Here is a 24,738-nt window from a genome sequence, read left to right on the forward strand (position 1 = left end):
GGCTAGGTCATTGAATATATTCAAGGCTGAGTGAGAAAAATTTTTCATTGACATGGTAGTCAAGGGCTATGTGGGGGAAGGCAGGAAAGTGGAATTAAGGCCACAGTCAGATCAGCCATGAACTTATTTAATGGTGAAGCAGGGTTGAGAAACCAAATGGCTTAGTTCTGTTCCTTTTCTTTATGTTCTTATGGACAAAGGGTTTTGGACCTCATGATAATGAAGACTGCTCTTTGGGTGGATGCAGCATCAGGTAAGTGCTCCAGGTAAGTGAATTAGGAGCTGCAGAATTTTTGTCAGGGTTGGGAGGTAGAGCGCTAAATCAGGGGCCTGGAGGTTAGATGTTAGGTATTTTGAGTGAGGAAGCAGCAGCAGCAATTGTGGCAAGTATGCTTTTTTTGAAATGCCATGTTTAGGGTTGGTTTTTCCTGACGCAGCCAGTGCTGACACTAGTTGCCTTAGGGCAAACTTTAAGGGACCAGAAGCAGATGTTAGGCCCTTAATTTCAATATTAAAAAGGGCCCAAAGTCTGCTTCAGGCATTCGTAAAGGAAGCCTCATTTGTTTGTCCTTGCTCAATATGAAAGACAGTGCACTTCAATCAGAAACATGCCCATACCGTCTCCCTGCCATCTGGAGATATGAGGCTGCAGAATGCCTGAAACACAGACACTACACAATCCAGTCTAACCCTCATTAATTGCCTGTATAACAATGTCCAAAGCATCAGCAACAAAAAAAAGGAGAAATTGGATATATTCATAAGCAATAAATATATAACTGTGGACAGTACAGAATTAACAGTTAAATATTTCAAAGGGGAGGGAATGGTGTAGTGATATTGTCACTGGACTAGTAACCAGAGACCCAGGATAACGCTCTGGGGAGTCAGGCTCGAATCCCACCACGGCAGATGAAAATCTGGAATTATAACTTTAATGATGACCATGAAAACATTGTTGATTGTTGTAAAAACCCATCTGGTTCACTAATGTCCTTTAGGGAAGGAAATCTGCTGTCCTTACCTGGTCTGGCCTACATGTGACTCCAGACCCACAGCAATGTGGTTGACTCTTAAATGCCCCCTGAACAAGGGCAATTAGGGATGAGCAAAATATGTGGTGAGCTTACTTTGTTAATCAGACAATGTATAACTTCAGTAACAAGAAAAAAAGGAATATAAACATTTTTCTCAGTTTGTAGACAGTTCAAATGTTTAAGTTTTCAATTTTGTTGCCAGTACAAGAACTGAATTCCACACCAAGATCCACCTGGCCATCATCAGGAACCTGCCTGTATAGTAATGTGCAAATCATCAGCAACAAAAAAAATGGAGAAACTGGATACATTAATAAGAAATGAAGAAATTGAGACATAACTGTGGACAGGACAGGATTAAAAGTTAAATACTGAAAATTACAAAATATTTTGCAATATTAGGGAAAGAGGAGATGGTTGGCTTGCTTTATTACTCCTTGGCGAGACTGTACCTAGAGTATTGTGGACAGTTTTGGTCTAAGGAAGGGTAAACCTGCTATACAATGGCTTCAACAGAGTCTCATCAGTCTAATCCATGGGATGGCAGGACTGTTTTTTGAGGAAAGATAAGGAAACTGGGCCTGTATTGTCTAGAATTTAACAGAATGAGGTGTGATCTCACTGGAACTTACAAAATTCTTACAGGGTGTGACAGGGTGGCTGTAGATAGATTGTTTGCCCTGGCTGGTGAGCCTAGAACCGGGGGACATAATCTCAGAATAAGGGGTAGGCCATTTAAGGCTGAAAAGAGGAGGAATTTCTTCACTCAGAGGGCGGCGAATCTTTAATTCTCTACTCGAGGGCTGTGGAAGCTCAATCATTGAACATGTTCAAGACAGAAATTGCTAGATTTCTTGATACTAATGACATCAAGGGAAATATCAAGGACAGGTGGCATTGAGGTAGATGATCAGCCACAATCTAATTGAATGGCGGAGCAGGTTCGATGGGCTGAATGGTCTATTCCTATGTTAATCAGACAATGCATGATGAAAGTAACAAGAGATATAAACATAATGGATCCTTTTCAGTCTTGCATACAGTGCAAATGTTCAAATTTCCAATTTTGTTGCCAATACAAGAACTGAATTCCAGACCAAGTCTCGCTCAGCCATCATCAGGAGCTTGCATTATGTAGGGTCTTTAATTTAACACAATATCCTAAGGCACCTTACAAAAGTGTTATGGAATAAAATTTGACAACGAGCCACATTAGGCCAGTTGACCAAAAGCTTGGCTGAATAGGTAGCTTTAAGGACTATTTTAAAAGGAGGAAAGCGAGTTAGAGAGATAAAAGTTTAGGGAATTTTAGAATTCAGAGTCCAGATGGCTGAGGGTATGTCTGCCAATGGTGGTGAGATTAAAATCATAAATACACAAGAGGCCAGGGTTAGTGGAGTGCAGAAATCTATAGGGATTGTAGAGCTGGAGGAGATTAAAGAGACATGGGGGTATAGGCAAAGTCATGGGAGGGATTTAAAAAAAAGAGGATGAGCATTTTAAAATCAAGACGTTGCTTAATCAGGCGCCAATGTAGATTAGCGAGCAGGACGTGGTGCAAGTTAACATAAGGACAGCAGAGTTTGTGGAAAACTGAATGTGGGAGGCCAGCCAGAATGTTGGAATAGTCCAGTCTATTAGGTTTTGATCTCCAACTGAAAAGTCCCCTGGACAAACCTGATCCCAAAGTAGAACCCAGCCTGATAGATCCTAACTTTTATTTGTTTGTTTAAATACGTGGAGAGTAGGTACTGAACAGTAGGATCACAGGAGTCAACTGATGACTTTTTACAAAAGAATAAAACATTCATTCGACAAGAAAGGATGAACTATGTTACAATAGTCCTTCATCTACAACTATGCCTTTACAACTATGTACAGATGTGTAAGGATAACATGAGTCACAAAAGCTGTCTTATACTTTAATGTACACAGTAAGTACCTAGTCCATATAAACCTATGGCACCCTGTGGTCAGACACACCACACTCTTGACCTCAGGTGTCAGATGCCACTTCCAACAAATGCTATAGATCTCTCAACTCCCACCAAACACTTGTCATACTGAGTCAACCAGTCTCACTGAATTCCGTCTTTCACACAAGAGTTTCCAATCTCCACTCTCCAAGACTTCACCTTAGAATCTTCTCCCAAACCGACGCTTTCTCTCTGATGCCTTCCACGAGGGTTCGCCTCCACGGTTCTAAACTCTCCTTCTGATGTTCCTCTTCCCTGGCTCACCACAGGCATTCAAGCTGTTTTCCACACTGTGTCTCTGTCTTAGCTGTCGACAGTACACCACTGCTTCACATGCCTATAGCAAAGAGTTACAGTCCTCCAGCCATTTCTTTGGACCTTCTTGCCTCTTACAAGCTGTTCTCGCTTTAAATCTGCTCTCTGAAGCTTTTGTCTCTTCAAATCTGAAGTTTGGAGCCTCTCTCTCTGCCCCTCACTCTTAGTTTCACTCAACAGGACCTTTTCCCAGGTCCATCCATCCTTTGACTACAAGATCTTCTTTGGATTTTCTTCTCTTCCATACTCTTGGATTTTTGGGTTTTTCTTTAACTTGGGAATTCCATCTGTCCCCTTTGCTCCAGTCTCTTTTGGCAGCAACTCCAGCTTCCAAATCAAACTACTGTCTTTCTTCTCCTATGTGTATGTCTGTGGGAGGGACCTGCTTATCTGGCACCCTGTTGCTAGGCAACAACACTTTTTCTATTTGTGTGTTTACCTTCACCTCATAGCAGTTGTAAACTCATTAGAAATGCAAACAGCCTTTCAAAGTGAAACTAAAACTCCATTTGACCTCTCTTAATACAGATACAGAAATACAAATCAAACTTAAACTTTAAAGCTAAAACTCATTCTTAACACCCATAAATACAAATATAATATACTTAAACTATTTCCTAACACCTTTCCCTTTGGAAGATAGAAAGTTTCACATAGTGAACGTTTCTTTACAATGGCCTTACATCTGCCTCACAAACTTATCATAAACTTCTAACAATAGCTTATTACATTCTATGCATATAAATTTTCCATTGTGTTTCACAGTTAGACATGTTGTATCCTACAATTACAAAACATATAGGTTAACAGGATTTACACATCATAGTATCATAACTCAACACATTTCTTTTTCCTCTTATTCCTAGTCTTTAACTCAGCAAAAAAATGTTTCATTTAAGTACACAGCCTAATCGTCCTTTTCATTCCATTCTCAAGTTCATTTTCCAAACCCAAATGTGGTAAATTCTCATTTCGATTTAGCAAAAAGTCAAAATGTCATTTTTGTGCATTAACATCTCATTTCTTCTCTGGTCAAAACCTCTTTTTGCTATTCTAAGGATGTTATTGAGATGCTTTTTATGTTCATACGAAAGCACTTCTGCTTGGTTTGATCTTTAAACTTATGATATTGCTTCTCCAGATCCCATTTTGAACAGGTCTTTTCCACATCTTTTTGAGGTGTGTCAATTATATTCTCCCTGTGGAGCATATTAGTTCATTCCAATCCTTCAATTCTTATACATAGTCCACAAACTATATCACTCCACTCCTTTCCAGGTTTTGAATGGTCTTTTGCAAACTGTCCACTTGCCAGGATTCCAACTACAGTATTTTGTATATTAGCACCAGCAAGCACTTGTAAATCAGTGTCTCACGTCATTGACTTTTCCAGACCATTTTTCAGTCCTTTTCTTTGACAGTTCTTGATTTCCAATTCTGCAGGCACTTCAGCTGTTTTCATACTGTCCGTTACTGAGGTTGATACACCAGTAATATTACTTGAATCAGTTCTTTGCTCAACTGGACCACAATTCAGCAAAGAGTTTTTATTCACAGAACAACTTTGGAACCATGACACTCCATATCACACATCATCTCTTTCAGCTTCTCCTTCCTTTTGTCCAGTTTGCTTCAAAGTTCGAGAATCTCATTGCTCCTTTCCCAAAATTCTAACAGTTTGTTAGTTATGATTTTTAATTCTGCATTCAACTAGTTCTGATTTACCAACAATTCCTTTTTTGTTCAAGGCATTTTCCCTGATATTTCATCGCAACTACTGATGCTTGAAGTTCATAAAGTTTTAAACGAAGATTGACCTTTGTTAAATTTGTTTCTACAAGTTTATCATTTAAACATCAAGTGCTCAGTCCAGTATTCTACTTTGTGACTGATTCTCAATTGATCTCACCAATTCTCTTCTTTCATTAGCAAACTCCTCTTTCACACATGAATGTTGGTTTTCTATATTAGTCAGGTTTTCCTTCAATTGTTTGTTATCTGCACTAAGCGTTTCATCTTTGGCTGCAGTAGTTTCCTAAGTTCATCAACATGATCAGCCACCTGCTGCAACACAGTCGTTGCCCCCAATTACTGTCTCCACTAGCCAATTCATGATCCAGAATGAAATCTACCCCTTCAATAGGTGATCCAGGAATAATTCCCACGGTAACAATTCCATTTACAAAACAACTTTGTAAGTTAACTTTACACAAAGTTCATAAGTTCCATTAATATCTTTTATTAATACATTTTCCTTCATAAAACTATCCAGTACACAAATTGTATCATCAATTATTGATCTGCCTCTGTATGCCTCAAAATTTTAATCTGCTTACTTATTTTGTTGGAGGAGTAAAGGAACACTTCTCCCTTTGACACAAAATAACCAGACCCTCTGTTAGCGTGACTTCCTTCACCAGTAATCAAAGAAGAATTCTCTGGACCATCCTGAACCATATCCCTCTTTCCTGTATGTTCTGAGGGACTACTGCTACAGTTTTAAACAGCCATTTCCTTTTCTGATGCAACCTTTCCTGAGGATTATACTTAGGCATTCCTACTACTGCAATAGGTTTACCATTTAATTTCCAACAATCTGCCCCAACAGGTCCTACTTTATTACAATGAAAACACTATGGCTATCGAATGTCACTTCCACCCTCAGCACCTTCCTTTCTAGTCAGAGGAGAAATTTCCTGAGAATTCCAAACTGTCCCTCCTCTTCCCTGACTACTTGCCTTCCTTTCACCTTCCCAGCTTCTATCTTTCTTGGATTTATTGGGGTGACAGAAACAAGGTTTAGATTTATGAACCAGTTCCTAATCGTCAGCCATCTCTGCTGCCTGTCCAGCTGTTTTAACCTTCTGATCTTCAATATGGGTTCTAACTAAAAGAGGAAGTGAATCTTTAAATTGTCCCAAGAGAATTATTTCCCAAAGAGCTTCATATGCTGTCTCTACCTTTAATGCCCTTATCCAGTGGTCAAAATTACTTTGCTTTACCCTTTCAAATTCAATATAGATCTACCCAGGCTGTTTCCTTATATTCTGAGATCTCTGCCTGTGCACTTCAGGGACTAACTCATATGCACTCAGAATAGCTTTTTTTATTGCATCATAATCCACCAAAACCTCTTCTGAAAGCAAAACATAAACCTCATGAGCTCGATCTACCAACTTAGACTGTAAAAGTAATGTCCAGATTTTTTTTTTGCCACCTTATTTGCATAGCTACCTTTTCAAACAAAATAAAGAATGCCTCAATATCTTTTTCCTCAAACTTTGGGAGAGCTTGTACAAATTTAAATATCTTACCACTAGGTTTTAGGTTGAAGGTTTTCTCATCATCAGAACTTTCCTCAGAATTTGAGATCTCTTTCTTAACTTCCAGTCTTTTAAGTCAATATTCCCTGTCTCTTTCTTTGGGTCTCCCATTGCTAACTTTTCCCTCTGGAGTTCAAGCTTTCACATTTCCATTTCTTTTTGAAATAATTTCTCTTTTTTTACTTTCTTTTTCTGCTGCCTCTAGCTCAAGTCTGTTCATTTCCTATGCTTGATCAAGTTTCTTCATTTCAAACTGAAGTCTCACTACCTCCAGCTGTGACTCTCTGGAAAATATCCCTTCCAGTTTTAAATGCTATGTTATTATCTCAACTACGTCTACTTACCTTGCCCCTTCAGGTAATTTTAACTCTGACTTAACCAAGAGTAAACTGATGGAATTGGTGGATAACTTTTGTAAACCAGAGTTACATTTTCCTTTTTTAAAAAAGTCTTAGCAACCTCCAAAGCCATTTCAAATTCCAACCCGTATAGTATACCTCACAACAACTCCAATTCCTATGTCCAGTACCTCTTTACCTCCACGTACTTGTTAAAAGGATTCACAAATCCCAACGTCAAGGATTTCTAGTCCCAGTCCAACTATTATTCCGCATCCAACCATCCGCTGTCCGAGTTTCAAAATCCTGGAAGAGCCCCCACTTCATGATCCCCAGCTAAGGTTACCCTGGACAAGCCTGATCCCAGGCTGGAACCCAGCCTTATAGATCCTAACTTTTATTTGTTTGTTTGTTTAAATACAAGGAGTGTGGCTACTGAACAGAAACACAGGAGTCAGCTGATGAACTTTTTGCCAAAAAGTAAAACATTTATTCAACAAGAAGAGATGAACTATACTATACTCCTTCACCCACAACTATACCTTTATAGATATATACAGATTTGTAAGGATAACACAAGTCACAAAAGCTACCTTATACTTTAATGTACACAATAAGTACCCAGTTCATGTAAACCCATGGCATCCTGTGGTCAGACACACCAAACTAACCTCAAGTGACAGATGCCACCTCAACCAGATGCTATAGATCTCTCAACTCCTCCCAGTTGTTTGTCACACTGTAAGCCAACCAGTCTCACTGAATTTCATCCTTAACAAGAGGGCTTCCAATCTCCGGTCTCCTTGGAATCTTTTCCTAAACCAATGCTTTCTCTCTGACACCTTTGACAAGTGTTCGCCTCCGGGGTTTGAGCTCTCCTTCTGACGTTCCCCTTCCTTGGGTCACCACATGCATTTAGGCTGTTTTCCCACACACACTCTGTCTCTGTCTCAGCTGTCAACATTATACCACTGCTTCATATGCCCATAGCAAAGAGTTACAGACCTGCAGCTATCTCCTTGGACTTTCTTGCCCCCTGCAAGCTGTTCTCGCTTTAAATCTGCTCTCTGCAGCTTTTGTCTCTTCAAATCTGGAGCTTGGAGCCTTTCTCTCTGCCCCTCACTCTTAACAGGACATTTTTCCCAGGTTCCAGTCCTTCCTTTGACTACAAGGTCTTCTTTAGACTTTCCTCTCATCCACTCCCTTGGATTTTTGGGGTTTTTCTTTATCTAGGCAACAGGACTGTTTTTCTACTTGTGTGTTTACCTTTACTTTATCGCAGTTGTAAACTCCTGATTAGAAATGCAAGCAGCCTTTTAAAGTGAACTCCATTTGACCTCTCTAACACATACAGAAATACAACCTTAAACCTAAAACTTATTCCTAACAAATAAAACATACTTAAACTGTCTCTATTTCCTAACAAGGTAACAAAGGCATGGATGAGGGTTTTCAGTGGAAGATCATCTTCGCTGACTTGCGTTGGCTCCTGATACATCAAATTTATCTGTGTGTTTAAATCCCTCCATAGCTTCAGCATTTGCTATCTTTACAATCAGGAAAACTCTCCGTTCTTCTAACTCTGGCCTCTTGTACATCTCTCTCTCTCACTTCACCAATGGCAGCCATGCCTTCAATCACCCAATTACCATGCTCTGATATTCTGTCAATAAACTCCTTTCTTCTCCCCCTCTCTTCTTTTAAAAACCCAATTCTTTAACTAAACTTTTGGTCACCCATGTTAACATCTCCTTCTTGGACTGTGTCCCCATTTTTTAATCTTGTGACTGTGAAATACCTTCAGACACTCTTCTATGTTACAAGATACTATATAAAGACTGGTTGTTGTAGAGGACATCTCATCCTATTCCTGATTTTAATTGATCATCACACGTGTAGTTTCTTTCTGGAGTCACTGGTCAATAATCTGAAGTGGGGAAATACTCCTTTCCCCTCCCGGTCCACAGGTACCAAGACTAATTTCACCATTATCGCCTACTATGGCTGAGATCAGCAAGCTTGCAGGGAATTAAAACTGGGACCTTCTGGTCTGCATGGTTGGTCTCGATATTACATTAAAAAAAATTATCTTCAGTGGATAAAAGTGAAACATGCTCGTTAACTGATGTTTCTTTTATCAATCTGTTTTGCACCCATATTGTGAAGAGTCAACCCATAAATGCTTCATTCAGTATAGTGACTATTTCTATAGTACAGCTATTTGTTAACTATTAAAACAGAATCCTGCATTGTGGGCAGGCTATTTTTTCCAGTAGTTGAAGAATTACTTTAACATGTTATTTTTACTTACTGCATGGGAGTTGGATGTAGGATCTTTCACATAAAGAGCGGTGTTAGATTTACGTACGGGATCATTTAAGCTCTTTCCTTGATGGTCTGAAGACTCCTTTGATTTTGCACAGCCCATGTTTCTGGGGAAAAAAAAAATTGTTGAAAACAATCATTTATGGTGCACTCCAGGGAAGCCTACGTTCAGTGATATTGTAGCAATACAACTCAAACCCTCAACTGTGCACCCATATCACCAGGTGCACTAGAAACATCAGGCAGAATTTTGTGGCGGGGGCAGGGCCATAAAATGCGGTGAGCCGTTCAAAGGTCCACTTACTTCAGAGGACCAAAAAATCCCATTGGTGGGCAGGACTGTAAAATTCTGCCCGAAGATCACCTAGAATTCTTACACAAGCGTAGTCAGTCAATCAGGGCTCAAATTTACACCATGGGATAACAGCTTATGAATGAGTTGACATGGTAATCCGATCTCTCCCTGCTATGTTAGCAGAGATGTAAACCCATTTAAAACAAATAATAGAGAATTAGGTAGAAAACAAATAATTGTGCCAGGAATCTCTCAGACTCCCATCCTACCATGAGATGAGTAGGATGTGGCGGAGAGAAAAAAAGAGGCTGACCATAACCAGCTGACTAATTGTTAGAATCAGGCATTATAGCACTTGAAATTGTCATGTTCTGCCAGCGTGTCATAGAAAGTTTTGAATGCTAGTTTCAGCGCTGTTGTTGTTAAGATTTGCAGTTGTAAGCAAATTAAAAATATCTGGGATAAAAGCAAAAAAAACTACGGATGCTGGAAATCCAAAACAAAACAAAAAACAAAAATACCTGGAAAAACTCAGCAGGTCTGACAGCATCTGCAGAGAGGAATACAGTTAACGTTTCGAGTCTGTATGACTCTGTTTTGTTGAAGAGTCATACGGACTCGAAACGTTAACTGTATTCCTCTCCACAGATGCTGTCAGGCCTGCTGAGTTTTTCCAGGGGTTTTTTTTGTTTTTGTTGTGTTAAAAATATCTGGGGTTCACAACACTTGCATCATTGGTATTGCTGCAAAGAAAGAATCTAAATTAGTGAGCAGTAGCCTAAAAATCTTGGAGAAACCTACCAGGACCCACTATGCAAACCACTTTACCAACATGAAATCATGAAACAAAAACACTTGTGTAGTAATTCAAAAACTGATTAGTTTGACATGAATATCTTTCACAGAATGGAACTATTGCTAAGGAATTATAGCAAGTTTCGTAATCTGGAAGCTATACATCATCATATTTCCGCCATACATCCCCTTCCCAAGATAAAAATGAAATCACAGGCCTCATGGCCAAGACCTTTTAATGTTCAACGTATTTGATTTTTTTTGTGGGTGAAAAAAACATGTAGCATATTGTTAAGCAAGAGACCAGGAGCGCCAGGTTTTATTCCTTGTCAGTGTTAAATTATCAGATATAAGCCAAGGCAGCAACTGGGGTGCTAGAAATGGAATCTGGGCTAGGGATAGGAGAAAACCATCAAAAATAAAATTAAATATCAGCATTCTGCTCTTGATCATTATTCAATATTCTCATCTGGTAAAAGCATCTGCGCAGACATAGGGTGATTAAAAGGATTGAGCTCAATTGTAATGATTCAATAGCCTGCTGACACTCTGTTGAGGAGCATAGATGAGAGTGCCCAACTGTTGGGGTGGCGTGCAGGAACAAGATAATTCAGGAACAGACGGAGAAAATAGAAGGAAACCACATGAAAACATTTTTCTTGAGCAACTGCAATCCCGCTAATCATTACCTGATGTCAAACAATTGCTAAATAATGACATTCATAATTGCATAAAAAGCATTGAATAAGGCTCCTATTCAAGAAAATTTTGAAGTCACAAAAGGGTTTTATTCTACATGAAATATTATACTGTTGCACTATAAGTTAATTATAATTAATAATCCACAAGTCAGTTATTTGTGGCCCTAGGAACAGAAAGAAGGACTGCTGTGTTTGACTATTTCATCTTGGAACAACTGACTGACCCAGGATCACAACTAATGGAGCAGAAGACTGCCTGCACCCATTCCTTTTCCCCAGAATGCCAACCCAAAAAACCAAAACTTTGCCTACTGCAGCATAATTTTCTACCATGTCCCAGATAAAATGGGTACTCAATGTCCACAGCTGCAGAAACAAATGAAAGCACAGGACAGGAGTACGTGCAAGCACTGAGACAGCGCGCAAAAGATATAGCATTCTGGTGCAAGACAAAATAAAAAAAGGTTGTTCAAGGATGCGAAGAAATGCTTAATAGGTAGGAGAGCTAAATGTAGTCTTCAATTACAATTACCGGTATCACCTATTTATTTAGGCTATTTATCACCCTTGACGTAAACATTCCAAATGCTTTCTGTAAGGCATCAAGAATATAGATGCTAAGCCAAGAAGGGAAACTAGGAGGTGGAATGCACAAATTGTAACTAAAGAAATGGAGCACTCAGCAGGAGTTATGGGACTGGAGGGAATTAGAGATAAAGTGGGGCAAAGCCATGGAGGGATATTTGTATTAATTCAAAAACCACAAGTACTGAAGGACAAGGTGTCAGTTTAGATCAAAGAAAATAAGAGAGTGATGGGCAATTGGAATTTAGTGTGGGACATGATATTTGTAGAGATTTAGACAAGTTGGAGTTTATAGAACGTGGAAAATAAGAGGCCTAGTAAAGAGCGCATTAAGATAGTTGAGTGTGGAAGTCATAAAGACATGTAAAAAGGATTTCATTGACAGTGGAGGTGGAGTAATGTTATGGAGGTGGGAATAATAGTTTTTTTTTAAACCATTTTATGATTTATGGCTGAGACACAAACTGCAGCCATTGCAGGGGTGCCCTAGCTATCATTAGACAGGTTAGAATAGAGCCAGGCAAATGTGGTCCCAGCAAGCTGGATGATGGATGAAGATCCAACGACAACAACAATAAATCCAGGTAAGAATTCCTTTTCATAATATAATTCTGGAATTATACTGGTCACACTTTCCTGAATCCTATCGAATTCAAAATCCTTTTGGATGTAGGGTGTTCTAAATCTGGTCTTATCAAATGAGTTTTGCAGGATGAAGATAACCCGTGTTCTGACAAAAGGGTCCACATCCTAAATATTACCTTATTCTTTTCTTTGTGGTTACTCATGGACTTGCTGTGCATCGTCAGTGTTTTCTATTTTTATTATAAATTAGCAAAGCGCCTTAATATGACTTTAAGGAGCTGATTATCCCCAAATAAAAAAGCTTCAAGCAATTATGCTTTGATCAATAATCACCATTTTCCAATTTAAATTATAGAAAAAATATTATTGGCACAAATAGATCTTATGATTTACTATAACTACTCAATAACGTAGTCAACATGGATCCCATAGTCAAGCTAAGGCAGTATCACATTTACTGGTTTCTGTGAAAGATTCTAAAATCAGCCTTCTAACTCTAAATTTCTCAGTCATGCATTGCAACATTGTATTTAACATTTTCACAGTTTCATTTGCAAGTATAGTCACAATTCAGCCGAAAAAAGCAACACATATTGGGCAACTTGTTGTCTATACCAAGATCATGGTTTACTTCCTTCTGAATTTGTGAAACCAACTGCAGAGTTAGACGTTAGAGATCTCTTTTCATATAACAGATGAAATTGTTAAACAAGACAGGGTATTCATCACTTCCCCTACACACTAGTCTTATCAGCTAGTGAAGGCAGATATAAAAATAGCTGAGGGTGAATTGCATTTGGGTGCCCATGAAGTAGGGCAAGACCGTTTCTGGAAAAAAAATCTTACTCAGTTTGTTACTGTTACTCCACTGTTTGGACAAGCCCAGTTCTGATTCTAGATTTGAAATGTAATTATAACTTTGGCTTTAGTGCAAAGCAAAAACTTCAAAAATGTTAAAATGGTTTGTAATCAGTTTCCCATCATAATTAGGGAATATCATAAAACTGTTAAAGAAAACTCATCATTTGTTCTTATGGTTTGACAAACTGTATACTGAAGGCAGGTAGACGCACCAGTTATCAGCAGGTTCCTAAGCTGAGTATTCAACAAAAGAACTCAATTGCTTCAAAACACACTACACAAGAACATGCATATCAAAAACAGGCTGCTGGAATATCGATAACATTTTACCCATTTGCATCCCTTGGTTAAATGATAAAAAAGTGACACTATTCATTTGATGACACTTTTTTCTGGGCCGGAGGCTTGCAGCATGGTGTAGGGGCAGATCAAAGCCTCGCCTGTCCATAGAGTTAGATGCAATAGAACATGTGGCATGAATCAAAAGATTAGGACATTCTTATATTCTAACAGGCAGCCAATCTGCTACTGCTCGTTTCATAAAATTCCATCCAAGTTTCTTTCCAGTTCCTCCTCATTACTCAGATCTCCAAATCTGGTGAGCAGCCTTATGATTCTTCATTACACGCGGCCAACGTTTCTAACATCTCCCTCACGTCTCAACGATCAGGACTGTACTCTATACTCAAAGAGTGGTCTGAGCAGAACTCTATCTATCTCGGTCATGGTTTCCTGACTGTCCTGTTTTAGTTTTCAATGTTTTATTGGCTTTCATTGCTGTCCTACATTTGCTGGACATGTTGAGCATCTGATCCAATAAAACTACTTGGTTCAATTCTATTTCAGCATGTCAGAGTATATGCACCACCTATTCATCTTTTTGAACATGTGCTCCTCCACATTTAAATTGCATTTGCTACTGTTATGCTCATAATCATACTTTGGTCAACTTATTCGATAAGTTATAAGTTCTCTCTGTCGATACCACTGCCTCTCCTTGTTTGGTAACATCAGGAAATATATATATTTTTTATTCATTCATGAGGCGTGGGCATTGCTGGCTAGGCCAGTATTTATTGCCCATCCCTAATTGCCTTTGTTCAGAGGGTATTTAAGAGTCACATGTAGGCCAGACCTGGTAGGAATGGCAAATTTTGTTCCCTAAAAAGGACTTTAATGAACCAGATGGGTTTTTACAATAAATCGACAATGGTTTCATAGTCATTATTAGACTTTTAATTCCTGACTTTTATTGAATTCAAATTCCACCATCTGCCATGGTGAGATTTGAACCTGAGTCCCCAGAGCATTCCCCTGGGTTTCTGGATTACTAGTCCAGCGACAATACCACTACGCCATCGTCTCCCCCATATGACCACTTTTCTTTGAGCTTCTGAATCTAAATCATTAACGTAAATGATAAACAGTAGCGTTCCGTGGTAGTATTCCACACTCCAAGTCATAGGGTACCTTATTTTGTTGTCAACTGAACAGGCCTCAACATTTATAGCAAATATTTTTAGCCAATTTCATATTCATGTCTACGATTTACTCTAGATTCCAACAATTTTGTGTTCAACTGATGCCCAAACACACTCAACTTTTGGAAATCTAGGTGTACCATGCCATTTTCGTCTCAGAGTTTATACTATGGTCTATTCAGGCTTTAGTCTCTTTTCCCCTTTTTATGGTTCCAACTTTTCTCATTGTCATCTTACTATTTTAGGACCAAAACAATTTTTGTTACCGTTTGCTCCCGAAGTTATATTTCTTGGTTTTACTTGCCCTAATCATTGTTTAACTGCTTTTTAGCATGTTAATATGTTTCTCTCATTGAACTTATTCCCTTTCCTCTTTGCAGGAGGTAATTTTTCTTCTTTGGCACTGTTAATCTATTAATTCATTTAGGGATATTGCTAATTTGGTCAGAGCATGCCAATTTCAGTTTATACATTTATCCTAACTTTGCTTTATACCTTTAAATCTGTCCCACATGTCCTCTGCTGAAGTGTTGAGCAATAAAAAGTGTTTAATATGCCTTCCATTTCCAATCCTCATTCTAGCATAAACATATTGGTCGCTTTAAGATGGGGATTAACAACTTGCACATGCTTCATTATCTTTCCCCTGGAATGTACTATCTATTAATGGGCAGCTAATTCATCGGTTTCTAGGCCATTGCTGTTTTGTCACTGATCAGAAATAATGGGGATTAAGCAGATTCTGGTTCAAAATACACAGGGTCAGGGGGAGGGAGGTGGGTGGGGGAAAGAACATGGTGGCATAGGTGACAGGCAGTGGGCAAATTAGCCCTCAAAATGTCACAAGTTACTTCACACTATGGCACCTCCATGGTTCAGGGCTGAATTGCAGGTGTAGGCGTCTGAGAGCCAGAAAGCGTGCAGAGTTTGATGGGAGGAGCAATGAGCATGAGACACACAGGATCTGTGAGGAACTGCTCCTCCAATCACAGGTTCCCCCTCTCCCACTCTTGCTGCTCCTCTAGAGACAGGTTCAATCTTCCAAACAAAGATTCAGTGATTAGAGGAGAAGCTGGAGCAGCAGCATGGGATAGATAGAAGAATTGAAAGCAAAAAAAAAAACCTCTGAGTTGAAGAGTGAGACAAAAAAAAAAAGGAAAATTGAGGGTGGGAAAGGTGATGCTTCTGGCAGTCACCGACAAGGATGTACCGAGGTAAATATAGTTTTAAAAAATATTTGTAAATATTTCCACACCTCTCCCAGTTACAATAACCCTACTATTTCAATATAAAAAAAGAAAAGAAAACTGGAATCTTGGCACCACCTTCGACAGATCCTGAGGAGAGAGGGAGGCCAAGATGGCAGCAGATCCAGTGCAGTTAAACCAGCTCTGGCTGTGGCCTGTGAGAGGGAACATGAGAACGAGTGGAGGGGGGTGGGGGGTGTGTGGGGTGTGTGTGTGTGTGTGTGTGTGTGTGTGTGGAGGGGGTGGTGGTGGGTGGGCGGTGAATGAGAAAGATAATGGAGACAGAGAGAGACACTGGAGGAAGGAGACCAACTCTCAGGGCGAGAGCGCAACACTGGTTAGGGCAAGCAAGTGTGGGGGTGGCGCAGGTTGGCAGGCACTAGTCGGGGGGGGGGGGGTGGCGAGTGAGAGGATGGGGGCTGCTGGTGGGTGGGGTGTGAATGAAGGTGACTGTTTAATTCTTGTTGGATTGTTGGCCGACTGCCAGCACAGGGTGTCTCTTGTTTCTTTAATATCCTTTAATGGAGGTTTTACCTTCAAGGAGCCCCTGTAAAATCAAAAAGTAATTTGGCAAAGGAAAATATTTTCATATCTTAAGCATACCATAATTCACACATCCCCTTCATAAGCAAAATGCCCCACATCTTCACCAGTTAGGGGTAGGGGAGGTCAGAAGATTTGAACATGAAACAGGAATTGAGAGAAAAGTTAGGAGAGGAGCCAGTAGAGATCAACAAGAATAAGGAACTCAATGCAGGCACCAGAATATTGTCTGAGTTCAAGTGTGTATAGTGGAGCTTGGAAAATCAGAGGAGATTGAGCTTGGAGAGAAAAGCCAACATGGATGAGGGAGATGGAACTGTGGAGAGGTAGCAATGGGTAATCTTGGTGATGGTGGCATTTGCTGCTCAGTTTAGGGTTAAGCATGAAGCCAGATTAATTTGCTAGTGATTGGCCCTCTCTTCCCGTGGAAGAAAGTCATCCTTCTGTTTGGACTAACCCCCGTATAACACAATCGAAGTTAGAAACCTTTTGTGTGAGAATCATGACAGAAGTCTACAGTCTCGTAGTCAGTTACAACACATTAATGCACTAAGAAGCTGCACTTCACAGCAAATACACCGAATCTTGAAGTAAATTCTTCCCACTTCAGCGCACACATTTTCCAATTGTGGTACATTTTACATGAAACACTCATGTATATGAGATCTTCTCTGATAAGAGCATCAGAAAGAGGAATTAGGCCATACAGCCCCTCGAGCCTACTCCCCATCCAATATCATGGCTGATCTGATTCTGGCTGTAACTCCACTTTCCTGCCTGCCCCTATAAACCTCGAGGCAGTGGTATTATCATTGGACTAGTATCCAGAGACCCAGGGTCACCTTTTTTTTTAAGGTTTGTTCATGGGATGCGGGCTTCACTGGCCAGGCCGGCATTTATTGCCCATCCCTAATTGCCCTTGTTCAGAGGGCATTGACGAGTCAACCACATGGCTGTGGGTCTGGGGGCACATGTAGGCCGGATCAGGTAAGGACAACAGATTTCCTTCCCTAAAGGACACTAGTGAACCAGGTGGGTTTTTATGACAATCAGCAATGGTTTCATGGTCAGACTTTTAATTCCAGATTTTGAGAATTCAAATTTCACCATCTATGGTGGGATTTGAACCCGGATTCCCATGGCATTACCCGGGGTCTCTGGATTACTAGTCCAGTGTCAATATCACTATGCTGTTATCTCATGCTCTGGGGTGCGGGGTTCGAATCCCACCATGGCAGATGGTGAAATTTGAATTCAATAAATAAAATCCGGAATCAAAGTCTGATGATGACCAGGAAACCATTGCCAATTGTTGTATAAACTCACCTGGTTCACTTATGTCATTTTAGGGAAGGAAATCTGCTACTTACCCTAGTCTGGCCTACTAGTGACTCCAGAGTGATTAACTCTTAAATGCCCTCTGAACAGATTAGTGTAAGGGCAATTAGGGATGGGCATTAAGTGCTTAGTCAGCAATGCCCACATCCCATGAATGAATTAAAAACTCTGTCTTAAGTCTTGAATAGATTCAATGGCTCAGCCTCCACTCCTCCTTGGTGAATTGGTGAATTCCAAAAGAGTCAACTCTCAGAAGAAATTCCTCCTCATCTCTATCTTAAATGGGAGATGCCTTATTCTGAAACTATGATCCCCTTCGTTTCATTTTTCCTGCAAGGGAAATATCCTTTCTGCAACTAACCTGTCAAGTCCTCAGAATCTTATATACTTGCAGTATGATCACTTCTCATTCTTCTAAACTCCAATGGGTACAGGCCCAACCTGATCAATGTTTCCTATAAGACAACCCCTTCATACCAGAAAAATCAACCTACTGAATACCTTCTCTGAACTGCCTCCAGGACAAGTATATTTCTCCTTAGATAAGGAGATGAGGTGCTGGATTTTGTTTTCCTCACGCTGAGCAAACCAATGTGTGGTGACAAAAAAAGGCTGGGGGAATCATAAAGCTAAAATTTCCCAGCCAATTCTCATTGGCTGCCATTTGACCAGTGCAGGAAATGTGGCGGATTGAGAGTCAACATGCACTCAATGTGACTTTGGTTCAGCTTTTGGATGCCTGCCTCAACTTTGAATTTCCCAAAGGTTGAAATCTTCAGCGGGGTCGGTGGATTCCTTAAGCTTGCAATGTCTAGTCATCCGATCGATTTCAAAGACCTTTACTGTATTTAGCTCTGGAGGGTTTGGTTATATAGCTGTGTAATGGAATCTCACTATGAATACTTGCCTGAGTTCCAAGTCCAGAAGGGATTGTTTATACAGCTGGCAAGGGGACAGAGTTTTGTTTGATTGAAAGTTTTAGGGCCATTTAATAGGATTATGTTTCTTTGAAGTTGGTTTTGAATGGCTGTTTACTTTGACAGTTTTGTGAGCTTCTAAAGAGCAGTTCTTTTTCAACTGGAATATTGAACAGATGGTTGTTTATTTTGACAGTTTCATGAGCATTTCAAACACATGCCAGTGTGGTCATAGGCTCACAAGTTCTATCCTTTGTGGATACAGGGGAGTTGGTATGGAAGAGACATTAGTGAGTGAGTGGGGAGGGAGGGTGAGGTGAAGGCTAGGGGGGCTGAACAGTCACGAATAGAACATGGCTGTTGCCCCAGCCAATGGAGGCAGGCCTTCTAACCTGCCAGCCTCTTCATCTGCCCATCTCTGTTTCCTCCTTGGGCATTAAGTGGTGGTGGCCCTGGCTCCAAACTGCCCGAGTTCCTGGCTCCCGGTTTGTTGCGGGGGGCATCGTAGAGGGCGAACAACAGGTGCATGCAGGTTTATACAGAGTCGGTAACGTGACATCGGGAAATAGCCCGACTTGCAATTCCCAACTCTTAACATGAAAATCCAGCCCTAAAGCTATATCCAGCACTCTAGCTGTAGCATCACCAATGCCCCGATGCTTATAAGTGCTGCCATGGTACAAATTTCCCTGTGTAGATCTTCCCATTATACTGTAGGCAAATGCTTACTGCATAGCTGATGAAGAAGCTCAAGACTTGAGTTACAGAGTGGCAATCAGAAGCTCTAGTCAGAGGAGTTATGGTAATACACACTTTTTGTAACAACTTATGCTGTTCAGCACCCCACTTGCAAGGAGCCCCTCATACACACATGCACATGCAGACATGCACACTGTTTTTATAAGTCATAAAAAATGTCTATAGTCTCTATACCTTCTAAAATACCCATGTCTCTTTCTCCCTAGGAATAATTAGGGAGAAGCTTTCATAATGGAAACGTTGCTGTCATTTGCCTGAATTAAATGTTCCCATTAAGATCTTGGAAATGATCAGATAGGCACACTATTATAATCACAGACATGATGCTGCTGAGGTAAGATGTCTGAATGATTAATTAGAAGGAAGGAACACAAAGATTTTTAAATATCTTCATTTCAATCTTGCACTTTAAGTTATGCAAGCAGTGCACTTTTGACAGCTGACGTTTATTCAAATTTAAATATAAAAAAGTTCAAACTAGAAGTTCAGGAGATTAATTCCAGATATATATTGGTAACTTGATGGTTTTGGGTAGTATGTGCACTTTTGGCTGCAACTTATGCTTAAAGCTGACTCCCAGCCACATACGCACACTCCTATAAAATTACCATAGACCATCTGTTCTTCTGTATCTAAGAAGAAACAGCTGCATTTTATCTATTTATTTAAGGCGTCCTTTTTTACTTCTTTCAGAGTGAGCTCCTCATCCATACATTTCAACTTTCATTTTCTGCACTCTCAGGTCTGGCCTTAATGTTGTTTCAAGGGTAATAGGAATTCTTTAGCAGGACCATGCTGCACATTTTCCTTGTGCTTGATATAATGCAGTACACATTGGTAGCAGAAACAAGTTATTTAAAAACATACATGTAAACAGCTAAATTAGTTTCCCAGCAGATTACACCACAAAACACTGTTTTGTTGTGCAGCAGGGGTTTAAGACATTGTCTACTCTCCCAAAAGTATGCTTGCTCGAATCCACAGTCTTTTTAAGCAGAACTATTTATTTACAGCATTTACACATTTGGACCTCCACATGAGATAAGAACTTCTGCTCTCTTCAAGACCTCTCTTACTACTCAGTCATAGAATCATTATTACATCAGTATCATGTATGTTTCTGATGATAACCCTTGACTCTATATCTCCCCCTCCAAAGTCTCAGACATTATAGGGTTAGTCTCTGAAGGACCTTGACTAATCTCCCTGATCTTGTTCTAATTTCCTTTTGGAGGTTGAGGATATTCAGCACTCTTCCTTCTGTTGGGGCGAGTGTTTATCCCCTGGGTGACTGTAGTGCTTGTAATAGGTCTTTCTTCTTCATCAGGATTTGATAGTAACCCCATGTTTCTATTGGCATTCGCTTCAAGGATATTATTAAGGCACTGCAGTTTCTCTTTATACCTTGACCTGTCTCAACCCTGTACAATTTTGGTTGTGGAGCCTTTTCAACGTTTACCTTCCTTCTGTTGGTCTGGAACCCATACTCACCCCACCCAGGCTTCAGCACTGGTAATTCACGTGCTCTATGCCTGCAATTAAAGTTCCAGGCACAGCTGTTTCACTGTTCTTCCTCATGCTGTTTTACCCTCTCGTTGTTGTTCATGCTGGCACTGGGTTGAATTCTTGTGTCAGAGATAAAAGCTGTGATGGCGAGAAATCATTCGGTAGTGGTGAGGACCAATAAATCAGAAGAGCTAGATTATGGTCTTAGTTTTTTTTTAAAAATAACTCCTTAATGGCTCATACCCATCTCTTGGCTTCTCCATTTGCTTAAGGATAGCAAGGTGAACTAATTACGTGTATGAAGCCATATTCATTTGCGAAATTTGAATTGCTCATCTTGCAGCCCATTGTCAGACATTACAATATGCAGAATGCTATGCATTGAATAAATTTGAGGAATTCAATGACTGATTCTACCATAGCACTATGAAATTGAGTCACTTCAATCTATGATAATAGCCCATAATGATAAGGAAGGTTTTCCCCTTTGTCAAAAATGTCCATTCCCAGATGTTCCCAAAGCCTTGATGGAAAAGATGGTGATAGTGGTTCTGTGTATTCCTGGTTGTTTCACAGTCAGAAATCATTTATTTTATAGAGCAAGTAATACCTGGCCACCAGACTGATAGTTGCACCCTCACAAAACACTTGTCCCTGGTCAAGTTGTTGAAGAATATCAAGCTGAAGGGCTCTTGGTATGACTAATCTCTCATTGAAGACTAGAGAGTTGTCAATTACTGGGGAGGTGCTTGCGCTGTTCAAAATACTAGCATAGTATCAGATTACTGGGGATATAGTCTGGCCATACTTTCAGAAAATATTCTCGAATTTGAAGACATTCTTCGTTCTGCTTCCTGGCTTGCTTTAATTCCTGCAACTTTCTTGCAGTAGCTGGTTAAGTGCCAAGTATATACTGGTGTATATACTTCAAGCTCCTTGATGAAGTCTAAATCCTCTTCAGTTCCTTCCGATGATATTTGTGAAAGTGTCTGCTGTTGTTAGACATTTTCTTGCATACTCTGATGGAGTCGTATCCCAATCTTAATCTGAACTGCTGAAATCTGGACTGCATCCTCGCAATTTACTGTATGCCCCAAAGGGTGACTAGTGTATTTTTTATTTTGAAATGTAATTCCAATCTGAAAATTTCTCCACGTGCCAACATTGCTGCCAAAGCTTCTTTTCCTTTCATAGCCTCAGTATCCTGTTTCTGTCTGTGACCTAGAGGCGTAGTAAAGCTTGCCATCTTTTTGCACTTGAAAATAGTACATCCCCCAGATGTGTAGACAATGCATCTGCTGCTACTATCGTTGGAAAGCCTGGGTCGTAATGTGCCGAGATCTCAAAAGAGATGAAAATTTTTTAATCCTTTGAAAAGCATTTTGCTGGTCCTCGTTCCAGCAGCACTGTTGACCGTCTCAAGGACTCAGTGACCTCTGCTAAATTTGACATGAACTTGCCCCACTTGGTTGACCATCCCAAGAAATCTACTAAGCTCAGTTATGTTCCTGGGTTGAGGAAATTCTCAATACTTTTGTTTTTTGTTGATCAACAATGATTCCAGTGGATTGTACTATGTGATCTAGAAACTTAATCACGGGTTTGGAAAACTCATTTTTTATTCAGTGTTAGGCTTGTATCTTGCAAGGCACGGGACTGCTCTGACCCTGCGATCATGCTCCTCTTGTGGATCCATGTATGAGTATGTTGTCCATTTGGTACATTACTCCATCCATGCCTTCTCAAGTAAAAGCAAAATACTGCTGATGCTAGAAATTTGAAATCGAAAACAAAATGCTGGAAAAAAAAAATCAGTAGGTTTGGCAGTATCTGTGGAGAAAGAAACCGGGTTAACATCGAGTACAAATTACTTCTTCAGAGCTCGAGTTTTTCCAGCATTTTCTGTTTTTATGCATTCAAGTGTTGGACATCGTTCTCCGGAACATTTCTGGGGCAGATGCAATTCCAAAGGGCAAACTATTGAAACAATAATGACCGAATGGCATTATAAACGTGGTCAGCAATCTGGATTCCTTGTTCCGAGGCAACTGCCAAAATCCACTGCTCAGGCTTTCATCCATGGAGGCCATCGTGTGGATCACACGTTCCGCTGCTCTGGTTAGCAGAGTTAAATACATGCAGATTCTTATAGAGCCCTTTGGTTTTAGGACCATAACCATGCCAACAAAGTGGTGTTCAGGTATAGTGACCAGTAAGATAGTCCCTTGTTGCTGCACCTTTTCTATTTTGACCTAGACTTTGTCCATGAGGGTGAGGGACTTTCCTTGGGATAAAATGGTTTAGCACCAGCACATAGGGTGATCTAGTACTCGGTCTTTAATTTTTCCAGCTGTGTAAACATCTGGGAATTCGTTTTGGAATGTAGTGCTGTAATTCCCATTGAAAATTTGTCCACCTTACAGGTTAATTTCAGTTTTAGGCATGCCTTTCTGATTAGTAGAGAGCATTCTTAATTTTGAATGACAGAGGGGTTTGAGAATTTCTTGATCTTTATATTTCAGTTTCACCATGAGCCGGCTTTTCATTTCTAATGTAGATTTCCCCCCCCCCCCCTCCCCAGGACTTTGTCATTTAATAGATGATGGCTGCAATGGAATCTGTTTGAAACATTTTACTTTTTATTCTTTTTTCACAGGAGGTGGGCATCACTGGCTAGGCCAGCATATTTACTGCCCATCCCTAATTGCCCTTGAGAAGGTGATGATGAGCCACCTTTTTGAACCATTGCAGTCCATGTGGTGCAGGCACATCCACAGTTAGGGTGTTCCAGGATTTTGATTGGCGACAGTGAAGGGACGGTGATATATTTCCAATTCAGGATAGTTTGTGATGTGGTGAAACTTATTTACTTGTGGATGATGGGAACTCGGATTCCTGACGAACCTTGGACCTTCCATGCCATTAGTTCAAACCCACGATTAAGGACATATATGCACAGATTAATCTTGTGGTTTCATTCATGGAGTAAGCATCTTGAATCTCAAATTTTATCTACTTTGAACAAAAAGCTATTGCAGATGATAGTGTTCCTATGTATCTGCTGCCCTTGGCCTTCCAGGTGGTAGAAGCTGCAGGCTTGGGAGATGCTGTCTAAGGAGCCTTGGTGGCTTGCTGTAGTGCCTCTTGCAGATGGTACACACTGCTAGCATTGTGCGTCAGTGGTAGAGGGCGTGGATGTTGAAGGTGGTGGATGGGGTGCCAAACAGGATGATGTTGAGCTTTAAGTATTGTTGGAGCTGCACTAATCCAGGCCAGAAAAGAGTATTGTATCACACTCCTGACTTGTGCCTTGTAGATAAAAGTAGAAATCCCTGTTCTGGTATCTAATTTAAACTCTGTGGGATATCCATCCACTTTGAGTTTAGCACTCCAATACTTGCTTTCAGTGTCATTTATCTCCTCCAGGAAGGTTAATTTCTGTTCCTGGTGTTCTTCCACTTCTTGTACATGGCTCCGCTTTAAAATTTTTTCCCTCATTTTGCAGGTGGTCAGTATTTTCGAGCAACGGCTTTAAAGTGGCTTATTTTCCCACAGTTGTGCACTCAGTGCTGGGGAAGCTGCTGCTGGACATTCTCATTTGTGTTCCTGCCACACATTTTAAAGTGGCGGTTGGTGTGATTTTCATTTTATGGCTTACAAATTGAATGGTCTTGCTCAATCTCCTCCACAGGACCTCTCCTTGCACCAAAATGAACACCCGATTTTGTTTTCAAAGTTCTGTTTATCTCGCAATCTGCGCTTTTGACCAGCATTAAATTTCTCTTGTCTGTAAGGAATATGATAATGCTTC

At 40.2% G+C, this 24,738-nt stretch overlaps 1 protein-coding gene across 2 annotated transcripts in view; it reads right to left on the reverse strand.

Moving 5' to 3' along the window:
* The window catches only part of hck (HCK proto-oncogene, Src family tyrosine kinase), a 111,793-nt gene that overhangs the window by 72,885 nt on the left and 14,170 nt on the right, over nt 1–24,738 (reverse strand). For both annotated transcript variants that reach the window (XM_041204074.1, XM_041204075.1), the window contains one exon: nt 9,301–9,421. In XM_041204074.1, coding sequence (XP_041060008.1) covers nt 9,301–9,417 — 117 coding nt within the window. In that variant the 5' untranslated portion in view covers nt 9,418–9,421. The remainder of the gene's footprint in view (nt 1–9,300; nt 9,422–24,738) is intronic.

Source organism: Carcharodon carcharias, chromosome 14, assembly GCF_017639515.1.
Source record: "Carcharodon carcharias isolate sCarCar2 chromosome 14, sCarCar2.pri, whole genome shotgun sequence".
NCBI classification, from domain to species: Eukaryota; Metazoa; Chordata; class Chondrichthyes; order Lamniformes; family Lamnidae; genus Carcharodon; species Carcharodon carcharias.